At 45.3% G+C, this 16,890-nt stretch overlaps 1 protein-coding gene across 2 annotated transcripts; it reads right to left on the reverse strand.

The window, feature by feature from the left end:
* Positions 1 to 417: 417 nt before the first annotated feature.
* Positions 418 to 16,213, reverse strand: rc3h2 (ring finger and CCCH-type domains 2). Of its 2 annotated transcripts, XM_052051463.1 has the most exons (20): positions 15,646 to 16,213; positions 12,723 to 13,023; positions 12,517 to 12,634; positions 12,210 to 12,446; positions 11,962 to 12,137; positions 10,689 to 10,889; positions 10,187 to 10,319; positions 9,752 to 9,870; positions 9,553 to 9,665; positions 8,802 to 9,059; positions 8,410 to 8,621; positions 7,756 to 8,054; positions 7,538 to 7,684; positions 6,355 to 6,507; positions 5,775 to 5,942; positions 5,379 to 5,649; positions 4,592 to 4,676; positions 4,249 to 4,375; positions 4,016 to 4,176; positions 418 to 3,743 (listed from the first exon to the last, which is right to left on the reverse strand). In XM_052051463.1, exons 2-20 carry the CDS (start codon positions 12,951 to 12,953, stop codon positions 3,593 to 3,595), a joined length of 3,360 nt encoding a protein of 1,119 aa, XP_051907423.1. In that variant the 5' UTR covers positions 12,954 to 13,023; positions 15,646 to 16,213; the 3' UTR covers positions 418 to 3,592. The 2 variants fall into 2 exon arrangements, with proteins under 2 accessions (XP_051907423.1, XP_051907422.1); XM_052051462.1 differs by lacking the exons at positions 12,517 to 12,634; positions 12,723 to 13,023; positions 15,646 to 16,213 and having other exon boundaries at positions 5,379 to 5,646; positions 6,313 to 6,507; positions 12,210 to 12,459.
* Positions 16,214 to 16,890: the final 677 nt, after the last annotated feature.

Here is a 16,890-nt window from a genome sequence, read left to right on the forward strand (position 1 = left end):
TCTATATCAAACGCGCATGCGCCACACACGCACACTACTTCGAATTGACTGTCGATTGAGGGTGCTTCTTTTTTAATCGTGCCAGATTTTTGTGACATAATTAGACCTATATTAAAAATGCTAATTTCATAATCATTCAATATACATCCTCCACAAAAAAATGGTAAAATGTGTAGTTATGGAAAAAACGAATGACTGTACATTGTATTATTATTATTATTATTATTATTCATACACACTCGTGAATACAAACAGTATAAATTATGCAGTTATATGCAGTAATTTTCAGGATTTGGAGAGGATATACCCACTTTCCTTGGCAAACATCTTGTGATTTTACATGTGTTTCACTGAAAAAGAAACTTGAGGTTTGGAATTGTGATGGCATTTCTTTGTTAAAGAATAAAAGAACAATCATGAAGTTTAGTTGCTTTATTGTTGCATGCATCCAGTCTCAGCTCACAGTGCAACACAGAAGCACTTTGTTGCTTAACATCACTGTCATATGCAAGAAAAGACAAAGAAACAACCCACACAGCCACGCTCACAATAGCCAGTTGCTCACACGCCGGCCGTCGAAATGAATCATTTAAAAGTCACTCTTCATCAACACGTAGACTTTAGTGTCGTCAAGCGTTCGCATTTCGTAAAAAGGAAAACTTTCGTAAAGTGGCATTTCCAAGGAAATAAATGGAATACATAACTGTATTATTTCAATGAAGGGACGTGTTACATTATACCGTCTCTCAAGGATTTTCATTTTCTTCCTTCTGAAACATTAGACAACTGCCCCACTGACTCGAACCTTCAACCAAATCTGATCGGGTCAGATAAATAAACCGAGCAATCCATCGATAGATGGCGCCGGAGTAGATACAAGGATGGATGCATACCATCTCTTCAATAGTTTCAACCAAACAACAGATTTGCGAATAAAGCGTCTAATACAGACATGAGTAACAGGAAAACATCAGTTCATCTGTTTATGTTTCACATTTAACAAATATCCCCCCCCCCTCCCCCCCATATAATATCAAGAGTTAAGACGCACAAGTTCTTAGAACCCAAACCATGAATACAATCACAACAACTAATAATAATTCTAAGAATAATAATCAGTATGAATGAGCAAACAAGTAGCATGCTCTTGCAAGTCACTGTAACATTATGCACAGTTTGAACGTTCACAGTTAAGTACCACATTGCCTTGGGCCGCTATCTGAGGAAACACGGTACTTGCACAGATAATTTAATGGCATGACGATAATTGCGGAGCAACAAAATTCTTTACTGGGGAAACCTCAGGTTAAGTTTGATAACAAAAATATTATCTCACAGTTCTTGCTAATCGTTCATTCGATGGCACTTGAGATGACTTGAAAAGTGTTGTCAACAGATGCGGCGCAACGGTGGCTCACAGAGCTGAACTTGGTTGACATACAAAAAGCGTACAAAATATTCATTTCCCAAGCGGTTCTCATATGCCATAACAAAATATGACTAGGATATGCATATACAGTACAGAGGATATGTATGCACATCGCCAGGTTTTATATTTACGACACCGTGAACGTTTTCAAATATCGTGATTGCAGTCCTGATACGAAATACTCGGACAAACAACTTCACAGAAGTTAGCGGCTGCACAAAATGCACAAACAAAACAAAGACCAGAAGGGAACAGAACGACTACCATGCAGGTAGATTCAATGTTAGCAGGGGGGCTTTCATGACAGAGCTTCTTAGGTTTGAGTTCTAGTTATATTTGCTTTAAGGGACCATATATGGCCCACAGGCTTTAGGTTGCGCACCCCAGTCTCTGGTGCATCGCGGTTACTACAGTGCACAGGATTTTAAGAGCCATTTTCTTCTACATACAATGATTTATACGGTGGAAATTCCTAACGGGGTTTTGAAATGCTCTTTGCGGCTCCCCTTTATTTGAAAGAAACATTCAGAGACATTTCGATGATGCGGGTGTTGAGATACTGCGGGATGTTGTTGTATAATACTTATCCGGCACACTCAAAAAAGTTTGAAGAATCACAATTTTGTTTTTCTTATGCACTAGAAAGAAAGAAACAAAAACATTAATTCAGGCTTTCATAATCCATGCACCAGAGGGTTAATATCATATTTTGTGAGTACAACAAATGGCAAGGATCGCAACCTTTAATTGACTCTAGTTTGATAACGTGTTTTCTGGTGTCACCTGCAGCAATGAATAACGGCGCAAAAGTCATGGGACCTCATGACGGCACCATCGGCCATTCCTTGGTGGCCTCAGTTCAAAGCATCATATGACATGTAGAAGAAAAGCCTTGTTTTGAGTCACCACGCAGACGAGACATTTGTGATCCGCTCCCGCTGGGGATGACATTCCAAAGCTAACCGCCAAACGCGTGGTGTCATGTTTGATTGATGCATAGAGCCTGATGGCATCATCAGATGACCACAATGAATCCAGATTTTTTTTTTCCATTCATTTTCCAGGACGACATCTAAAGTATGTTCCGGGTCATTTTAAAATAGCTTCGTCATCGCCCGTGTCAAGTTATTAATTACAGATCTTTTCCAAACAATCTAATAGCCTGCCTGACAATTGTAAATGAATGAATAATCTTAATCAACATTGTCAGGGGAAGGTGCTTTTTTGGGGGGTTTTTTTTTGCAAGTGCTCTGTTCGACTTGTGCTCCTTACGCAACCACACAAACTACCGTAGGGTTATGTCTCATATGCTTTTGACTCTTTTACTGCCATTAGCAGCCTTTTCCGCGATTTAACACAGAGTGGTAAACCAGAAATTTTACTCAGTGTCCAGCAACATTGCATCATCTGTGTAAAGGAGTGACATTTTTAACCCATTTGTGTGTATTTGGGGTCACTTTAGGAAAAACGAATTTGTTCAAATTTTTTTTTCCTTTCCCCATTTGAAAAGTGTGACAATAACCAGGAAAAGTCTGGCCCCTCACTCCAATATAAGCATAAAGGAAGTACTATATGTGGTACCTTTAAGACCCGCTGCCTCTCAATGCGCCTGTCAGGAATTTGTTTTTGTTGCACAATTTGAGCTCATTTTACATTATTTCCTATGGGAAAATAATTCGGACTTTGGTGGTGCCACTGTATGTGAAACCAGTAATAAATTATTGTTAGAAGTAGAAGTCAAAGTGGTAGAAATAGTAGAACTGCGTTATTGTGTTTCAGCATGCAAAATTGGTACATTTTCTTCCGTCGCACGCGATATCTTCTTTTTTTCCCTTTCTTGCGTCCACTATTGCCGCTGAAATGTCGCAAATTTGCCCATCGCAAGACGAATAAAGTATTCATGCGTCATAGAAAAAGACAGATGTTTTTCCAAGGCACGAGCAATACAAAAAAGTATGCGCAATCGTTTTAAACTCATAGAACAAAAACCACACCCAGACATTTATAAATTAGTCATTCTCACCTTCACATGGGGGTGGGGGGGTGGGGGCGCTTGGGGGTCCTGCTGTGTTAAAACCACAACAGAATGAATTTTATGTAAACTATATCATTTGATGTCAAAGTGCGTGTGGAGGGTGATGTTGTTGTGATATGAAATATCCCTTAGCTTCCACTAAGTAGCATCTCCGTCCCGGGCGCTTCTGGACAAGAGCGAGGGGAGGAGTCGCCGCCGGGCAGAGGCGTTCCCGTCCGCAGCACCAGCTTGCCGACGGCCAGACCTCCCGAGACCAAGCCTATGGGTGACAGCGACTTCCTGGAAGTAAAGCAAAAAGAACTCCTGTTTACAGATTAACTTTTTTTTAAATACTTTTTCTGTACAGATGGTTTATGTGACATTTTCCAATACCGGTAATTAACTCATTCAGTACCAGCCAATTCTAGGCCAAGTCTGAAAAGACGTTTAAAAACGTCTTAGGGAGTGAATGAGTCGAAAAGTGATCCTACTGGAAAAATGACGAAATGAGCTAATTTCGAGTCTGTCTGCACACTTGAGATTAATCCTCGACATGATTCCTCACAAGTCACCTGAAGGCCATCTTTTTCAGCAGGTAAGCGTCCATTTTATCCGTTGAAGTGTCCTCAGCGTGGTGTTCCTTGAGCGGGGATGACAGCAACGGAGAAGAGCAAGTCGGTGCCAGGAGGTGAGAAGCATCTTCGGAGTATGGCGCGGCCAGCTCCAAAGAATCCTGAGAGGCAAAAAGGACAAGACGATGGAAAAGGTACAGTCCGGCAATTCAAAGTGCTTTTTCAAGCTCTACCTGAGACGCGGTGTCCTGTGGCTCCGAGTCCTCCATGTCCAGAGCGCGCAGCTCAAGCTCAATGTCTCGTTCGGGGCCCGGCTCGCTCTTGTCACAGTCCCGATCTTGGCTGAAGGTTGTCTGGTGGCTTTGAAGATCACATGCAATTTTCTCACTTGATGAATGTCGACAAAGCTGCTCACTCAATCCGCAAATGCACGCTTAGGGCGCCAGGTGACAAAATAAAACTCAAAGTGCATCTTTTTTTAGCATACAGTCAGTAAAGTAGGACGTGTCCTCATTCTTTAATAATCGCTCAACAAAAATAAGCGGCAGAATCTGCAGACGTGTAAAAATGTTGTACCTTTCTCGGAAGCTGGAGTGGCTGGAAGAATCGGATCCCCTTGAGCACCATCGATACTCGCTGCGATCCAAGGGGCAGTTATAATCTGGGAAATTTAACGATACAAATGAATTCAAATGTCAAGGACCACAGTTGGGCGGCCTGGTGATCGACTGGTTAGTGCGTCGGCCTCACAGTGCAGAGGTACCGGGTTCGATTCCAGCTCTGGCCTCCCTGTGTGGAGTTTGCATGTTCACCCCGGGCCTGCGTGGGTTTTCTCCGGGTGCTCCGGTTTCCTCCCACATTCCAAAAACATGCGTGGCAGGCTGATTGAACACTCTAAATTGTCCCTAGGTGTGAGTGTGAGTGCGAATGGTTGTTCGTCTCTGTGTGCCCTGCGATTGGCTGGCAACCGATTCGGGGTGTCCCCCGCCTACTGCCCGGAGACAGCTGGGATAGGCTCCAGCACCCCCCTCGACCCTAGTGAGGATCAAGCGGCTCGGAAGATGAATGAATGAATGAATATCCCAAAAAATTCTTGAGATTTTTTTCCCCCCAAAAAATAAAATTACAAAAAATTTCAATCCATTTGTGGGTAGTGGATGTACTAAATAGTTGTCCAGAGAAGATCCCCAAATTTCCTCGACCTTGACGGGTTTGTTTAATAGTGTTGCCATTAGCGATGGCTTGTTTTGTTTTGTTTTTTTTCCACCCGGGAGTGCAGTAGGTGAACCATGATGGCAAAATGTCCAACGATGTGATCACTGCCGTTCAGGAAAACGTTCTAAAACTTGTTGGTCACGCTTACCTTTAAAGTTGACGGGCGTGGTGCTGGCGCCAGCCTGGCAAGCGGTGGACTGGACGGGATCGGTGGTGTGATAGCCCGAGCGAGACGCCCTGGATATGGCCCCCCACTTGGAGATAATGGGCCCCTCGCTGAAGGGAATGATGGGATCCTCTTCTTTCAGTCGCCTGTAGTGATCCGACGAGTGAAGCCAGCACTTTGGGACGCCGCCGCAAGTGACGCTGCCGTCGCTGCTAACACCTGCGCCGCTGCCGCTGCTGCACCCGTCCAACTGCTAATTGAGAAACTAGTCTTACACAGCGCCAGTTTTGACATTTGCAAAAAACAAACCAAAAAAAATGTTTTTTTATTAATACATTGTGCAAACAAACTACTAATTTGTGTGCACAAATGACTCACCGACTGCTCCAAGGCGGAGTGAGACGCCGTTGGTGTGAGTGCCTCAGGTTCAAAGGGGCTGAGACAGGGGCCAACGGTCGAGCCGCAGGACCACGGCGAGTAGCGCGCCAGGCTCTCCTCGCCTCTGAAGCGGCACCCCATACACTGACCTGCACCGGTCTCCACATGCTGCAACAAACACATTATTTTTAACATGAATAGGAACGTAAGTAATGATTATAGGAGCACCAATTTAGAGGAAGCCTTCCAAGTTATTCCAGAGCTGTACATTGCACATCAATTTCGCAAAACTTTAGTCAGCAGAATTCGACAGTCGCTGCTCGTTAAAAGTCTCAAATGATTCTTTTTTCTCTCACACATGCACCCACGCTCGCCGCAGTTGAGCCATGATTTGATCGGCCATAGTTGCTAAGCAACTATCTCCCACTTGCACAGTATGAGACCCGGGGGCCTGGCGGAAGCTCTCCGAGCGGGTAATTCAATTAAGCATAAAGACGTTAACTCAACAAGTACCGCCGCTTCTTGTAATGACTCGTACCGTAATGGTCAATCCAGGCTGCCGCTCGGATTCGACGCGTACCTCGGGTCCGAAGTCCACGTTGAAAATGGCTGAAGGCTGCGAGGGCCTGCTGGCGCTGTGATGATGATGATGATGATGGTGGTGGTGATGCGCCCACTGCTCTTGCTTACGTCGGAATAGGTCGTCGTAGACCACGGGGACACGGCCGTACTCCTTGGAGAAAAAAAAAAACAACGATGCATATAAGTGAGACAGAAAATCACGATGAGACTTTTATGGGTTGCGAGGATGAAAAGCAGAGCGAGGGGCATGAAACTAATGAAAAGCTCAGAAGATCCATACGGCCATTTTTCATCGTGCTTGTCACGGGTCGCGGGTGGGCTGAACTCCCTACCTCAGCCTCACCAGCGATACAGAAAATTGCAAATGTTCTTTTACGAAACAAAATCTCGTATGACAATAACAATTACGTCTTTTAATGAGCGACCTCAGTTACAGCATGCGGCGCACTTCAGTTAAAGTTTAACAGTGCTTCTTTTCAATAGCGCGTTGCAATTATAAAATATGTCGGCTGCAGCAGTGCTGGCGGAGTAGGACGAGGAGAAAACGCACGGAAGTGAGTGGGGGCGGCAGAGACATATTTCGGTAAGGTACAAGTAGGAGGATGGAGTACATACAGAGGTGGTTCGGGGGGGGGGGGGGGGGGGGGGTGGCTCCGCGACTGGCAGTGAACGGAGAGGTGACAAATGTGGGCGTAAGACAAACTCAAGGAAAGGAATGTTTTTGAAATCAAAGAATTAAAATAATAATAATAATAATAATAATAATAATAATAATAATAATAATAATAATAATACACATAGGCGGCCCGGTAGTCCAGTGGTTAGCACGTCGGCTTCATAGTGCAGAGGTACCGGGTTCGATTCCAGCTCCGGCCTCCCTGTGTGGAGTTTGCATGTTCTCCTCCTCCTGTGTGGGTTTTCTCCGGGTGCTCCGGTTTCCTCCCACATTCCAAAAATATGCATGGCAGGCTGATTGAACACTCTAAAAATTGTCCCTAGGTGTGAATGTGAGCGTGGATGGTTGTTCGTCTCTGTGTGCCCTGTGATTGGCTGGCAACCAATTCAGGGTGTCCCCCGCCTACTGCCCGAAGACAGCTGGGATAGGCTCCAGCACCCCCCAGATTTTTGCACTTATCTATGATATTCGAACATACCGATATGCATGCGCATTTTGCACCCACCCTGTGCAGCGCCGCACGGTGCTCGGATCCGGAGCAGAAGTTGCTGTCTAGCGAGTTGAATCTCTCCCTGAGTGGAGGCTGGTAGACGGAGGAATGCAGCACCTCCGGAGGCAACGAATTACTCCTGGCGTCCTCTCGATGGTACAGCTGCAATGTAAATATGCAGATGTGTTCATAACAGCAAAGATGCATTTGGTAGAAAGAACAGAAGGCTCAACCTGAGGTCTCCACACTCTTCTGCTGTCGTAAAGCGGTGCATAAACCCCGTGGGCAGAAGCCAGGGGTCCATACGGAGGCTGCCCCGGGTGGTGGTGGAAGACGGCGGTTCCCATGCGCTCTCTCGGCGGATGCGGTGGATATCCCGCGGAAGGAGAGGAGGGGTTTTGATGGGCTATCTGAGGCTCGCCGGGAAAGGGGGACGGCGGCAAAGAGGATTCTGGGACGTTGGAAGATCTGAGAAAGCGAGCCATGCAGGGTTTGTGTGGAGGGTGGAGAGTTGATGGGCAGTAGGAACCTGCTAGGGGATGAGTAGAGAAATATATTTTACTTTCTTGTCAATATATGCTAATATAATTGAGGCGTTCACTGTATTTCCTCAAATCGCGTTTTACACTCTAATTCACAGTGTGAAAGTCAAGGCCCCGGGGCCAGATCTGGCCCGCCACATCAATTTATACGGCCCGCGAGCAAAATGAGTCGAATTGATGCTGTGTTAAATTCCTCCATCCATTTTCTCGAACATTTGTCCTCATTCGGGTTGCGTGTGAGCAGGAGCATAAAGCAGATGACTTACACCCTGGACACCCGGTCCTGTTTTTAATTTCATAAACAGCCCCCATTTGAGGAAATACCATATTCAAAGAAGGACTCACAGTTTGGCTGGTAGCGGGCCGTGTCGTACGCAGATTGTTGCTCCTGGTAGAACATCTCCGAGGCCTGAGAAGGATGAGGCACTCGTAGCATGAGGGGACCACCGTGTTTGGACACTGAGCCCCCGCCACCATCAGTCACCCGTCCCATGGCAGTCAAAGGAAACGACGCTGCGGAGTGGCTGACGGGAGTTCCGGGAGGGGACGCTGGCTTCCTCAAGAAGAAAGCGGCAATAAAAACAACTAAGTACATTGTTGAATAGAAGACAAAATCATATTTTATAGAAAGTGTTGAAAAGAAAACCAATTTCTAATTAATTTCCATGTTCCAAATAATTTGAATTGCTTCATTTGTAATCTTGTTCTTTCTTTCATAGTCAAAAGAAGATGCTTACGGTTCAGCTGAACCCAGGAAGGTCATACTGGACCCACTTGCCCCGACGGATTCGCTGGGCACGACTCTCGCAATGTCGTCCATGGGCTCAGCTCCTCTGGAGACGAGTTGCGGGTGAGGGCCACCTTCCTTCAGGGTGTCCTCTCCGACTCCCGCGGCACCGTCAGTGTGGATGCCGCCCTCCGCCGTGAAGGTTTTACCACCGGATGGAGGGAATGCACGGCCAAGACTTCCGCTCTTCTTGTTCTTCAGGCGAAATCTGTAAAAAACAATTATGGAATTAATTGATCAGCAGGTATCTCAACGCACATTTTTTTTCCGATGAGAAAGATCGGTCGCTTAGGTCATGGGAATTCTGAGAAAAGACATTCTGCTGTTTGGCGGAATCATTTTCCTGATTTATCACAAAGTTCGGAAGGTGGCAGCACTTTTGGGCAATCGTTTAGCTAGCTGTCGTGAGACTTAACGAGCAGATTGGATACAATTCCTGAACTCGTTCGCAAAAGGGATGCCAACTTGGAAAAGCTCTCAGTGAGAATTGACCACAATATCGGGTTCTTTGGAATCCCATAAGAACTTGTGACAATGAAATTTGACTTTCATTTCAATAAATAAGGTAGGAAATGGTGGTAAAATTCCATGAAATTCCATTGAATGCTACAAAAAAGAAAAAAATTTAATTTGACTTCTAGTACCAAATAGCTCAAAATGCCCATCCCTCCATTTCAAAGTAACATCCGTCATTCACTCACTTGTCGAGTTCATCCTGCGTGTGTGCAAATGTGCAGTTACTTCCTCTCAGACAACCTCCCTGATGACGAAGATCCCTGCACATGCTGGTCTTATACTTGCTGTTCACCTGAGGCTGCAAACGCCACAAACAAAGTAGACGTATGATGCAACTGTTCATCAAAGAGCAAAATCTACACCGCCGCATACTCAAGTGACTACCTGCGGGGTGTCGTGGCCTTTCTTACTGAAGTTTTGGATGAATTCTACCAGGCCATGAACCACCAACTTCACAGCCAACGTCACATTTTCCAGCTCTTCCCAGGATGGTGCTGCATCGTCTATGCAAATACAAAGAAACGATCCCTTCGCAATACTATAACTGTGTTTTCTTGTCGATATGTTATTCCAATTTCAGACTATGGCCAAAGCATTTGTCTCTCTAGCACAGCGATGAGTCATGGCTCATGCCTACAGAGATTCCATTGCGAGCAATGTTTTTGTGTGGCCGTGTGAGGCGTCTTCAGATATCTCAACCCAAATTCAGATACAGCAAAAGGGAGTCTCCCTTTCTTCAAATCTGCCCTATGAGTAGTCATCATTAGAGCCCATCACACAAATCGATCTAATCTAAAAACCAAGTGACGTATACTGTACCTGTATTGTGGTCTATGTTGGCCAGCAGCTCCAGGTGAGCTCTGAGACTGGTGAGGTTGGCCGGGTCTCCTGTCCTCTGCAGGACGATGGTCAGCTCCTGGACACTCTTTGCAAACGACTCTGGAGACTGTAACTACATAGTAATAAATGATAATGCCGGTCTTCTTTTATTTTTTTTTAATAATTATACGTAAAAAAAAAGTTTTCTCAGATTTGCTGGATTTCCCAAAGGTATTAAAATGCATCATATATTGCCATAACATACTGTAGAGTAAAAACTGTCAAATAACCCAATAAAACAATCGTCTGATATTTGCTAGAGCACTTGTTCAACGCTTGTGAAAAAAAAAGAACACAAAACAAAGAGCAAAAGTTGTGGAGATCGATGTTGTCAATTGCTTTCACTATGAGCGAAGGAGGAAACAAAAAATCGATTAAAATGGAACTTTTGTGGGGAAAAAAAGCCCAGCTGTACCCTGTCTTAGAGTATGAGTCAAATGACCTTGTCAATGATGGACTGCATGTGCGACTTGTGGACCAGGTCCCCGTACAGCAGAGAAGACCACTGCTCGGGCGAGATGCGGAGGCCAGCTTCCATGGCGATGTGCACAATTTGAGCGTCGTGTTCTCTCCTCAGAGCTTCGTACGTGCGGAATTCCTCCTTCAGCTGCATCAGTGAGGAGTCTTCATCTCGCTTGGTTACCTGGATGATGATGAAGGAAGACGTTCGATCATTTCTTTTTACATTGTGATATGTTTTATTTTCAAACTTCATACCTTTTGACCCGCCATATCACATAAGGCTTGTTCTATCCCCCCCACAGATAGCAAGCTAGCTAGCTACATAGCTTGCTAACTAGCTTGCTAGCCATCCGTGGACGGCTCGGCGTATTATTAGGTGTGATAAATCTTCAGACATATCAACTCAAATTCAGATCATGAAAAGGGAATCTCCCTTTTTCAGAATCTGCCCTATGAGTAATCATCATTAGACGACATCACACCAATCAAAAGGAGCAGAAAGCAAAAAGCCTCCGCCTTCATCGAGAGCCAAGCAAGAACTTAGAAGGCCGTTACATCATCAGTAAATAGTCGGCATTTGTGGCCTGCCAGCTATGTGCAACATCGCGTAACCGGCACCGAAATACACGCACATGTCCGCGGGGGGTCTGCGTATTAGTTACTTGTACTTGACTTTTGTATCCACGGGGGGTGCTCCGTTTGTGTTCCGAGGGTACGAAGGTCAAATGCGCATTCATGTACATTTATGATGCGTTTTTTTTTTCATCTATATATATATTGCGCGTCGTCCCGCACGCGGTCTGTCCTTCCGTCTGTCCCTTTTCAAAACGTACCTACTTCACCGCACCGCCACTGCGCCGCTCAGGCAGTGGCTCACTACGATCGCGCGGGCATCTTAGCGAAAAAATGTTGTCTACCCACAAGCATTGCAATGAAATTGTTAGTTATTTAGTAGAGCTAAACATCTCTTTATTTTCGCGATAAGCAATGAAGATGAACAAAAAGTTGAACCAAGCAACAACACTTTTGTGGGCCGAAGGGCGGCGAACCAGCTAGTTACACTATATGGCAGGTTCTGACTCACGTCAAATTCAACAAATAAAACCTCAGAACAACTATTATAAAAGGCCCGAGCACATTTATTGTAACTCACAAATGCTCATCCTATGAATTAATAAACCTTTGTGCAGTTGTTGCACAATATTTTCTTTTATGTTCAGGGTGGCCCTCGCCTTGGAGGAATTGTACCGTACCTTGAAGCAGGAGGCCCTGTAGAGGAGCTGCACCACATGGCCAATGCTTGTTTTGGAAGCCTGAGGGAAGCGCCCCTCCAACTTTTGCACAACAAACAACACCAGCACCTTCCTGGACAGTGCCGAACCGTCCTCCAGAGCCAACAGCACAAGCTTCAGTGCATCCTCCTGCATGGCTGAAGCGGAGAAGAATTGACCAAGAAGTAGCGTTGCAGACGTGATCTTTTTAAATGGCGACGTTGACTCACCAGGCCCCAGGAATTGGCATCCCCGCGCCCTCACCGCAGCCCAGAGGTTGGCGGACAGCTGCTGGGGGTTCTGGTGAAGCAGGATGAGCTCGGTCACCGTCCGCTCCCCCAGCGAGCGTCCCGCTCGTACGGCCCGCAGGCGGCCTTCCTCCTCCACCAGCTGGCAGTTGACCAGCGTCACCAGCTTCCTCTGCATGGGACGGCTGAGTGCGCTCGGACTCGGAGGCGTGGCCACGCCTGGAGGAGCGCATTCAGCTTTTTTTTTTATTCTCCATCACAAACTGTCATTTACGAAGCATTTACGAACCTTTCGTGCCGCTAATTGGTTTGAGGTATAGCGCCAGCTCTTCCACACACGCCCTGCAGGCCTCATAGTGTCCAACATCTGTCGCACTGCTCAGGCTAACTGGCTGCACGTCCGGAACCTAAAAGACACAAAAACACCGTTTTTGTCCAATCATTTTTTTTTTTTGCTAATCCATTCCATTTCCAAATTGTTAAGTTTCCTTTGACCTGAGCTCCGAGCAGCTGCAGCAGGGCACAGTTGACGGGCAGCAGGTCGATATCCGTGCTGATGGGCGTCTGGTCGAAGGGGCAGGCTTTGCGGTGCAGCTTGTGCAGGCAGGTGCGGCACACCGTGTGCGAGCAGCCCAGGCTGACGGGCTGCTGGCCGCTACCGTTGAACTCGTTGTAGCAGATGGGACAGGACAGGAAGTCCGTCCACTGCGCGGCCTGCACCGGCATCCCGGCTCCGGGGAGGAGACGGCGTCAGGCTCAGGGGGAAGACATTGCAGCGAGCTGCGGCTGGCCAGCGCTAGAAAAGGCACGAGGGACGAGACATGCTGGTTTTGGTGCATATCAGGCGTCGAGTCCACACCCGGATGATCTAAGCGCGACTTTCAAAGAATACCCGCTCTATAAAGATTATGGAAGGCTTCAAAGCGAAACTAATCCTTCAAAGAGCGTGTGTTTTGTCAATGTTCTAAATCACACAAAGGTCAAAGGCCATCAATGTCTTTGATGCTTTCATCTTCACCTCAGTTTTGGCAAAGTGGTCTCCAAGTGCTCACTCCACAGCGGATGATTTTGCATCTTCTACATGTGGAGATCTCGCAGTTTCCTTAGAAACGCTGCTTTGAACGCGAATGAGGCGAGTCGCTTGCATTGGATGGCAAAATGTCGACCTGTGTTCGCTCCCACAACAGCGCAAACGCACCTTTAGAGAAGAAGAAAAAAAATATCCGCCTATACGCGCAGTTTGATGACGACTCACGCACGAAAATAGTGCTCTTCAAATTTGAATTCTTGTTAAAATAGTTCAATAGGACTGGGTCATTTTAAATTGCGAGCGTGAGGACCGAGTAATTACATAACAGAGGCCAAATTGCATGTTACACATAATGACTCTTTGAAAACACTTAAAAGCTATCGAAACACGTCCCTTTTTGAGATCATTTCTTATATTTACGCACCTTCAAGGGCTCCGTGCCGCCCGGACCGCGTCAAAACGTGCTCCCGCCTCATGTTTCCTTCAGTCAGGCACCCCAAATTTAACTGCCATAACTGCACCCCACATTCCCGTTGAAAAACAGCACCGTCAAAAACAGTTTGATCACGCTCTTGTGGCAAAAGGAGCCCCGGGTGTGAATTTAAGGACGAGGACGGGGTAGTGGGGGGGTGGGGGGGAGCAAAGCCACTGGTAGGGAACATAACACTACAGCCACCTGTTCCTGCTTTGAACAACGGTTATATCCTGTTTTGGTGGCTCGGCTTACAAACTTCTCCTGTTGCACAGTCACTATTGTCCACATGTACGGTCAGTGATTGGAAGAAATTACTTTACTTTGGGAGATTTTTTCTGGTATTTGTTTATCGCTTTTATTTTGCTAAAAACTGTCATGGAAACCTAACTAGTGAGAGGTGAAAATCTGCCGTATAAAAACCTACTTTTTTGATGGGGGGGTCGCTTTTACCCCACCCACACGCTGTAAACGCATTGAAAAATGATTACAATGCATTTAGACTTAATTACAAAACAGTTTTGAAGGTATTCTTTTATACTAGCGCTCACTCGCTAACAGTTTTCCAAATAAGATACAAAGTGTGCCCTGCTTTAAGCAATTTTTTTTTGTCACCCCCCGTCACCAGCTGCTGTTTATTGTATGTGTGTGTGCGTGTGTGTGTGTGCGTGTTATATTCCTGATGGCTGTCGTTCTCGTGCGTGGGGGCAGTATCTTGGTGGGAGGAAGCATGCAGCTCACATGCTACTCCACTGAAAAACGGCATCTTATATTTTTAATACAGTTGCAGCAAAGGAAGCAAACAGGAGTTGTGTAATCTTTTAAAAATATGAAAAAAATTTATATATTAGTCTTTATGGGACAACTGAAAAAAAAATACAATACGGTATTTCTTACTGTGTGACATGCTTCTTTACATTTAATTTCGGTCTCTCATGCAGCAATGTTACAATTTGCAAAGAAAGCCAAACAAGAATTTCCTAAATATATTTGTTTGTAATAGGTGATGTCAAGCCTCTCGGTTCTGAGTTTGTGGGTTTGCATCTGATCTATCTTGCCTCCTCCCACGTTCACAAAAGCATGAATGTTCTGCAAATTTTCAACACTGACACGGACCATGAGAAAGAAAATACTTTGGTCTGAGGAGACAAAGACTGACCTCTTTGGCGTGAATGTCAGGCATCTGGTCTGGAGGATACCAGGCACCACCTGGCCAATATATATATATATTTTCCCCGTGATATTGAATCTGCCTGTTTTTTTTCTTGCACACAATGTTTTCAATATTTAGCAACATTGTAATACATTGATGAAATAATTGTTAGGGTCAGCAACAGGTGGATTACCCCCCCCCCCCCATGAAATGTCACAGCTATCAAATACAACGCATGGTAAAATCTGTACTGCTCAAGTTATAGGTCAAAATAAAATAAAAATCACAACATCTCAACAATATGATGTGCTACATGGCGTTTCTTCAATCAAGTGCAAATTGGAACACTGAATTAAAAGTGGCGTGCCTTGGCACATATTCTAAATTTCCCTTGACCAAGCTGACTCGTTTCAAAGTATATCTTTTTAATTTACATGCAGAATGGCAATATACGTGACCACTGCGGGGTGAATATATCCTATTTCTGTTTCTCTTGTCGTCTAAAAAGTTGGGAAATGTGCTCCATCACAACCCGAGAATGCTGTTCAGTGTTTTCTAGAGCGGCCAAAGAACATCCACGCACCACCTGCCTCCTCCCACCTCCTCCTCTCCTCTTTCTCCGTTCAGCACCAGTTGCAGACGTTTAGCTGGCACCAAATTCATTTCACGCTAAACAAACACAGCGTAATCAAAACAAGTTGAGGCCGAGTGAAGTTGAAGGAGAGGCAAAAAAAAAAGAAGCACATCTGGGGAAGTCACCTACCTCACGCACGCCTCCTCAGCCAAAACGCGCTCTCCTTCGTCCATCAAGATGGCAACACAAAAAAATAATAAATCAAAAGAATGATGAAAAGGAGGCCTGGAGATGAGTCTTGAAGCAAGAAACGGCACTTTGGGTTCAGGTGGTCCGCTGGCTCGGAGGAGCGAATGATGGCGAACGGCTGCTCCGCTGACAGAGCTTCCTCAGCCGGCCGCGGTGCCTCGCAGGCGGCCTCGCATGGCGCACTCCCCCGGCCCCGGGCGCCGTCCTTCCACCTATGGCTGAACGTCAAAGCAAAACGACTGCGTAGGACACAAGACAAGTGCTTCGACACTATTTTCATGTGGCGCGCGAGCATTAAAAAAAAAAAAAAGAAGAGATGCAAGCCGGAACCATCCGCTTTTGTCGAGGCGTGGGCTGCTTGCTTTTTAAAGGAACAGGACAAGAATATGTCTTGATATGTTCACAAGACTATTAAGTGCGTGTGGCGCACCAGTGAAACGCGCCGATACAGGTTCGCCGTAGCACTTTACTCTATACAGTTGCATATAAACCCTCGATATGGCACGCGACACTCACACTTTGAAAATACATTTTTGCATCCCAAGAATTACATATTACGTTGAAATATGACAATATTTTCAATCTAAGCACATACATTACAGAGAGCCCTGTAACATTTGTTGCATTGTGTTGCTTTTTGCTGAAACGGATGAGTTAAAAAGTATTTGGTTGTGCTTCGTTCAGTTATTTCTATTGCATTGTGTAAATTGATGGGTACGCTCTTATAAAAAAATATATATCAATTTCATCTATGATTATGCAGTAACTTTTATATGTTATGAAATAATTTGTTAAATTTTACTTGCTGCAAAAAAAAGCGATGCTCATCATTAAAAGAAGAAAATACGGTATACATGCAGTACAGTGAAGCTATGAGGTGGGGGTGGGGGGGGGTCATGGTTTTGGACTGTTTTTCTTCAGTTGGAACTGGGGCTTAAGCATAGTTTGTTGAAATTATGAACAGCTCGATGGATCAAGCATTAAATGTTTGCAGAAAAAAACCATTTAGGCTTCTGCAAGAAATTGAAAAGAAGTCAGGAAAAGCCAACTAAAACATCTGAAATTCGGGTTGAATCAGAAACACATTAAATGGTGACAGGTGTCTGCTGACTCCCATTTACAATAAATTTGAATGGAATCTGTTCATTCCGAACACATCCACGTCCAAGTAAGTGGGTGTGCACC

The sequence above is a fragment of the Hippocampus zosterae genome, chromosome 18 (genome assembly GCF_025434085.1).
Source record: "Hippocampus zosterae strain Florida chromosome 18, ASM2543408v3, whole genome shotgun sequence".
NCBI classification, from domain to species: Eukaryota; Metazoa; Chordata; class Actinopteri; order Syngnathiformes; family Syngnathidae; genus Hippocampus; species Hippocampus zosterae.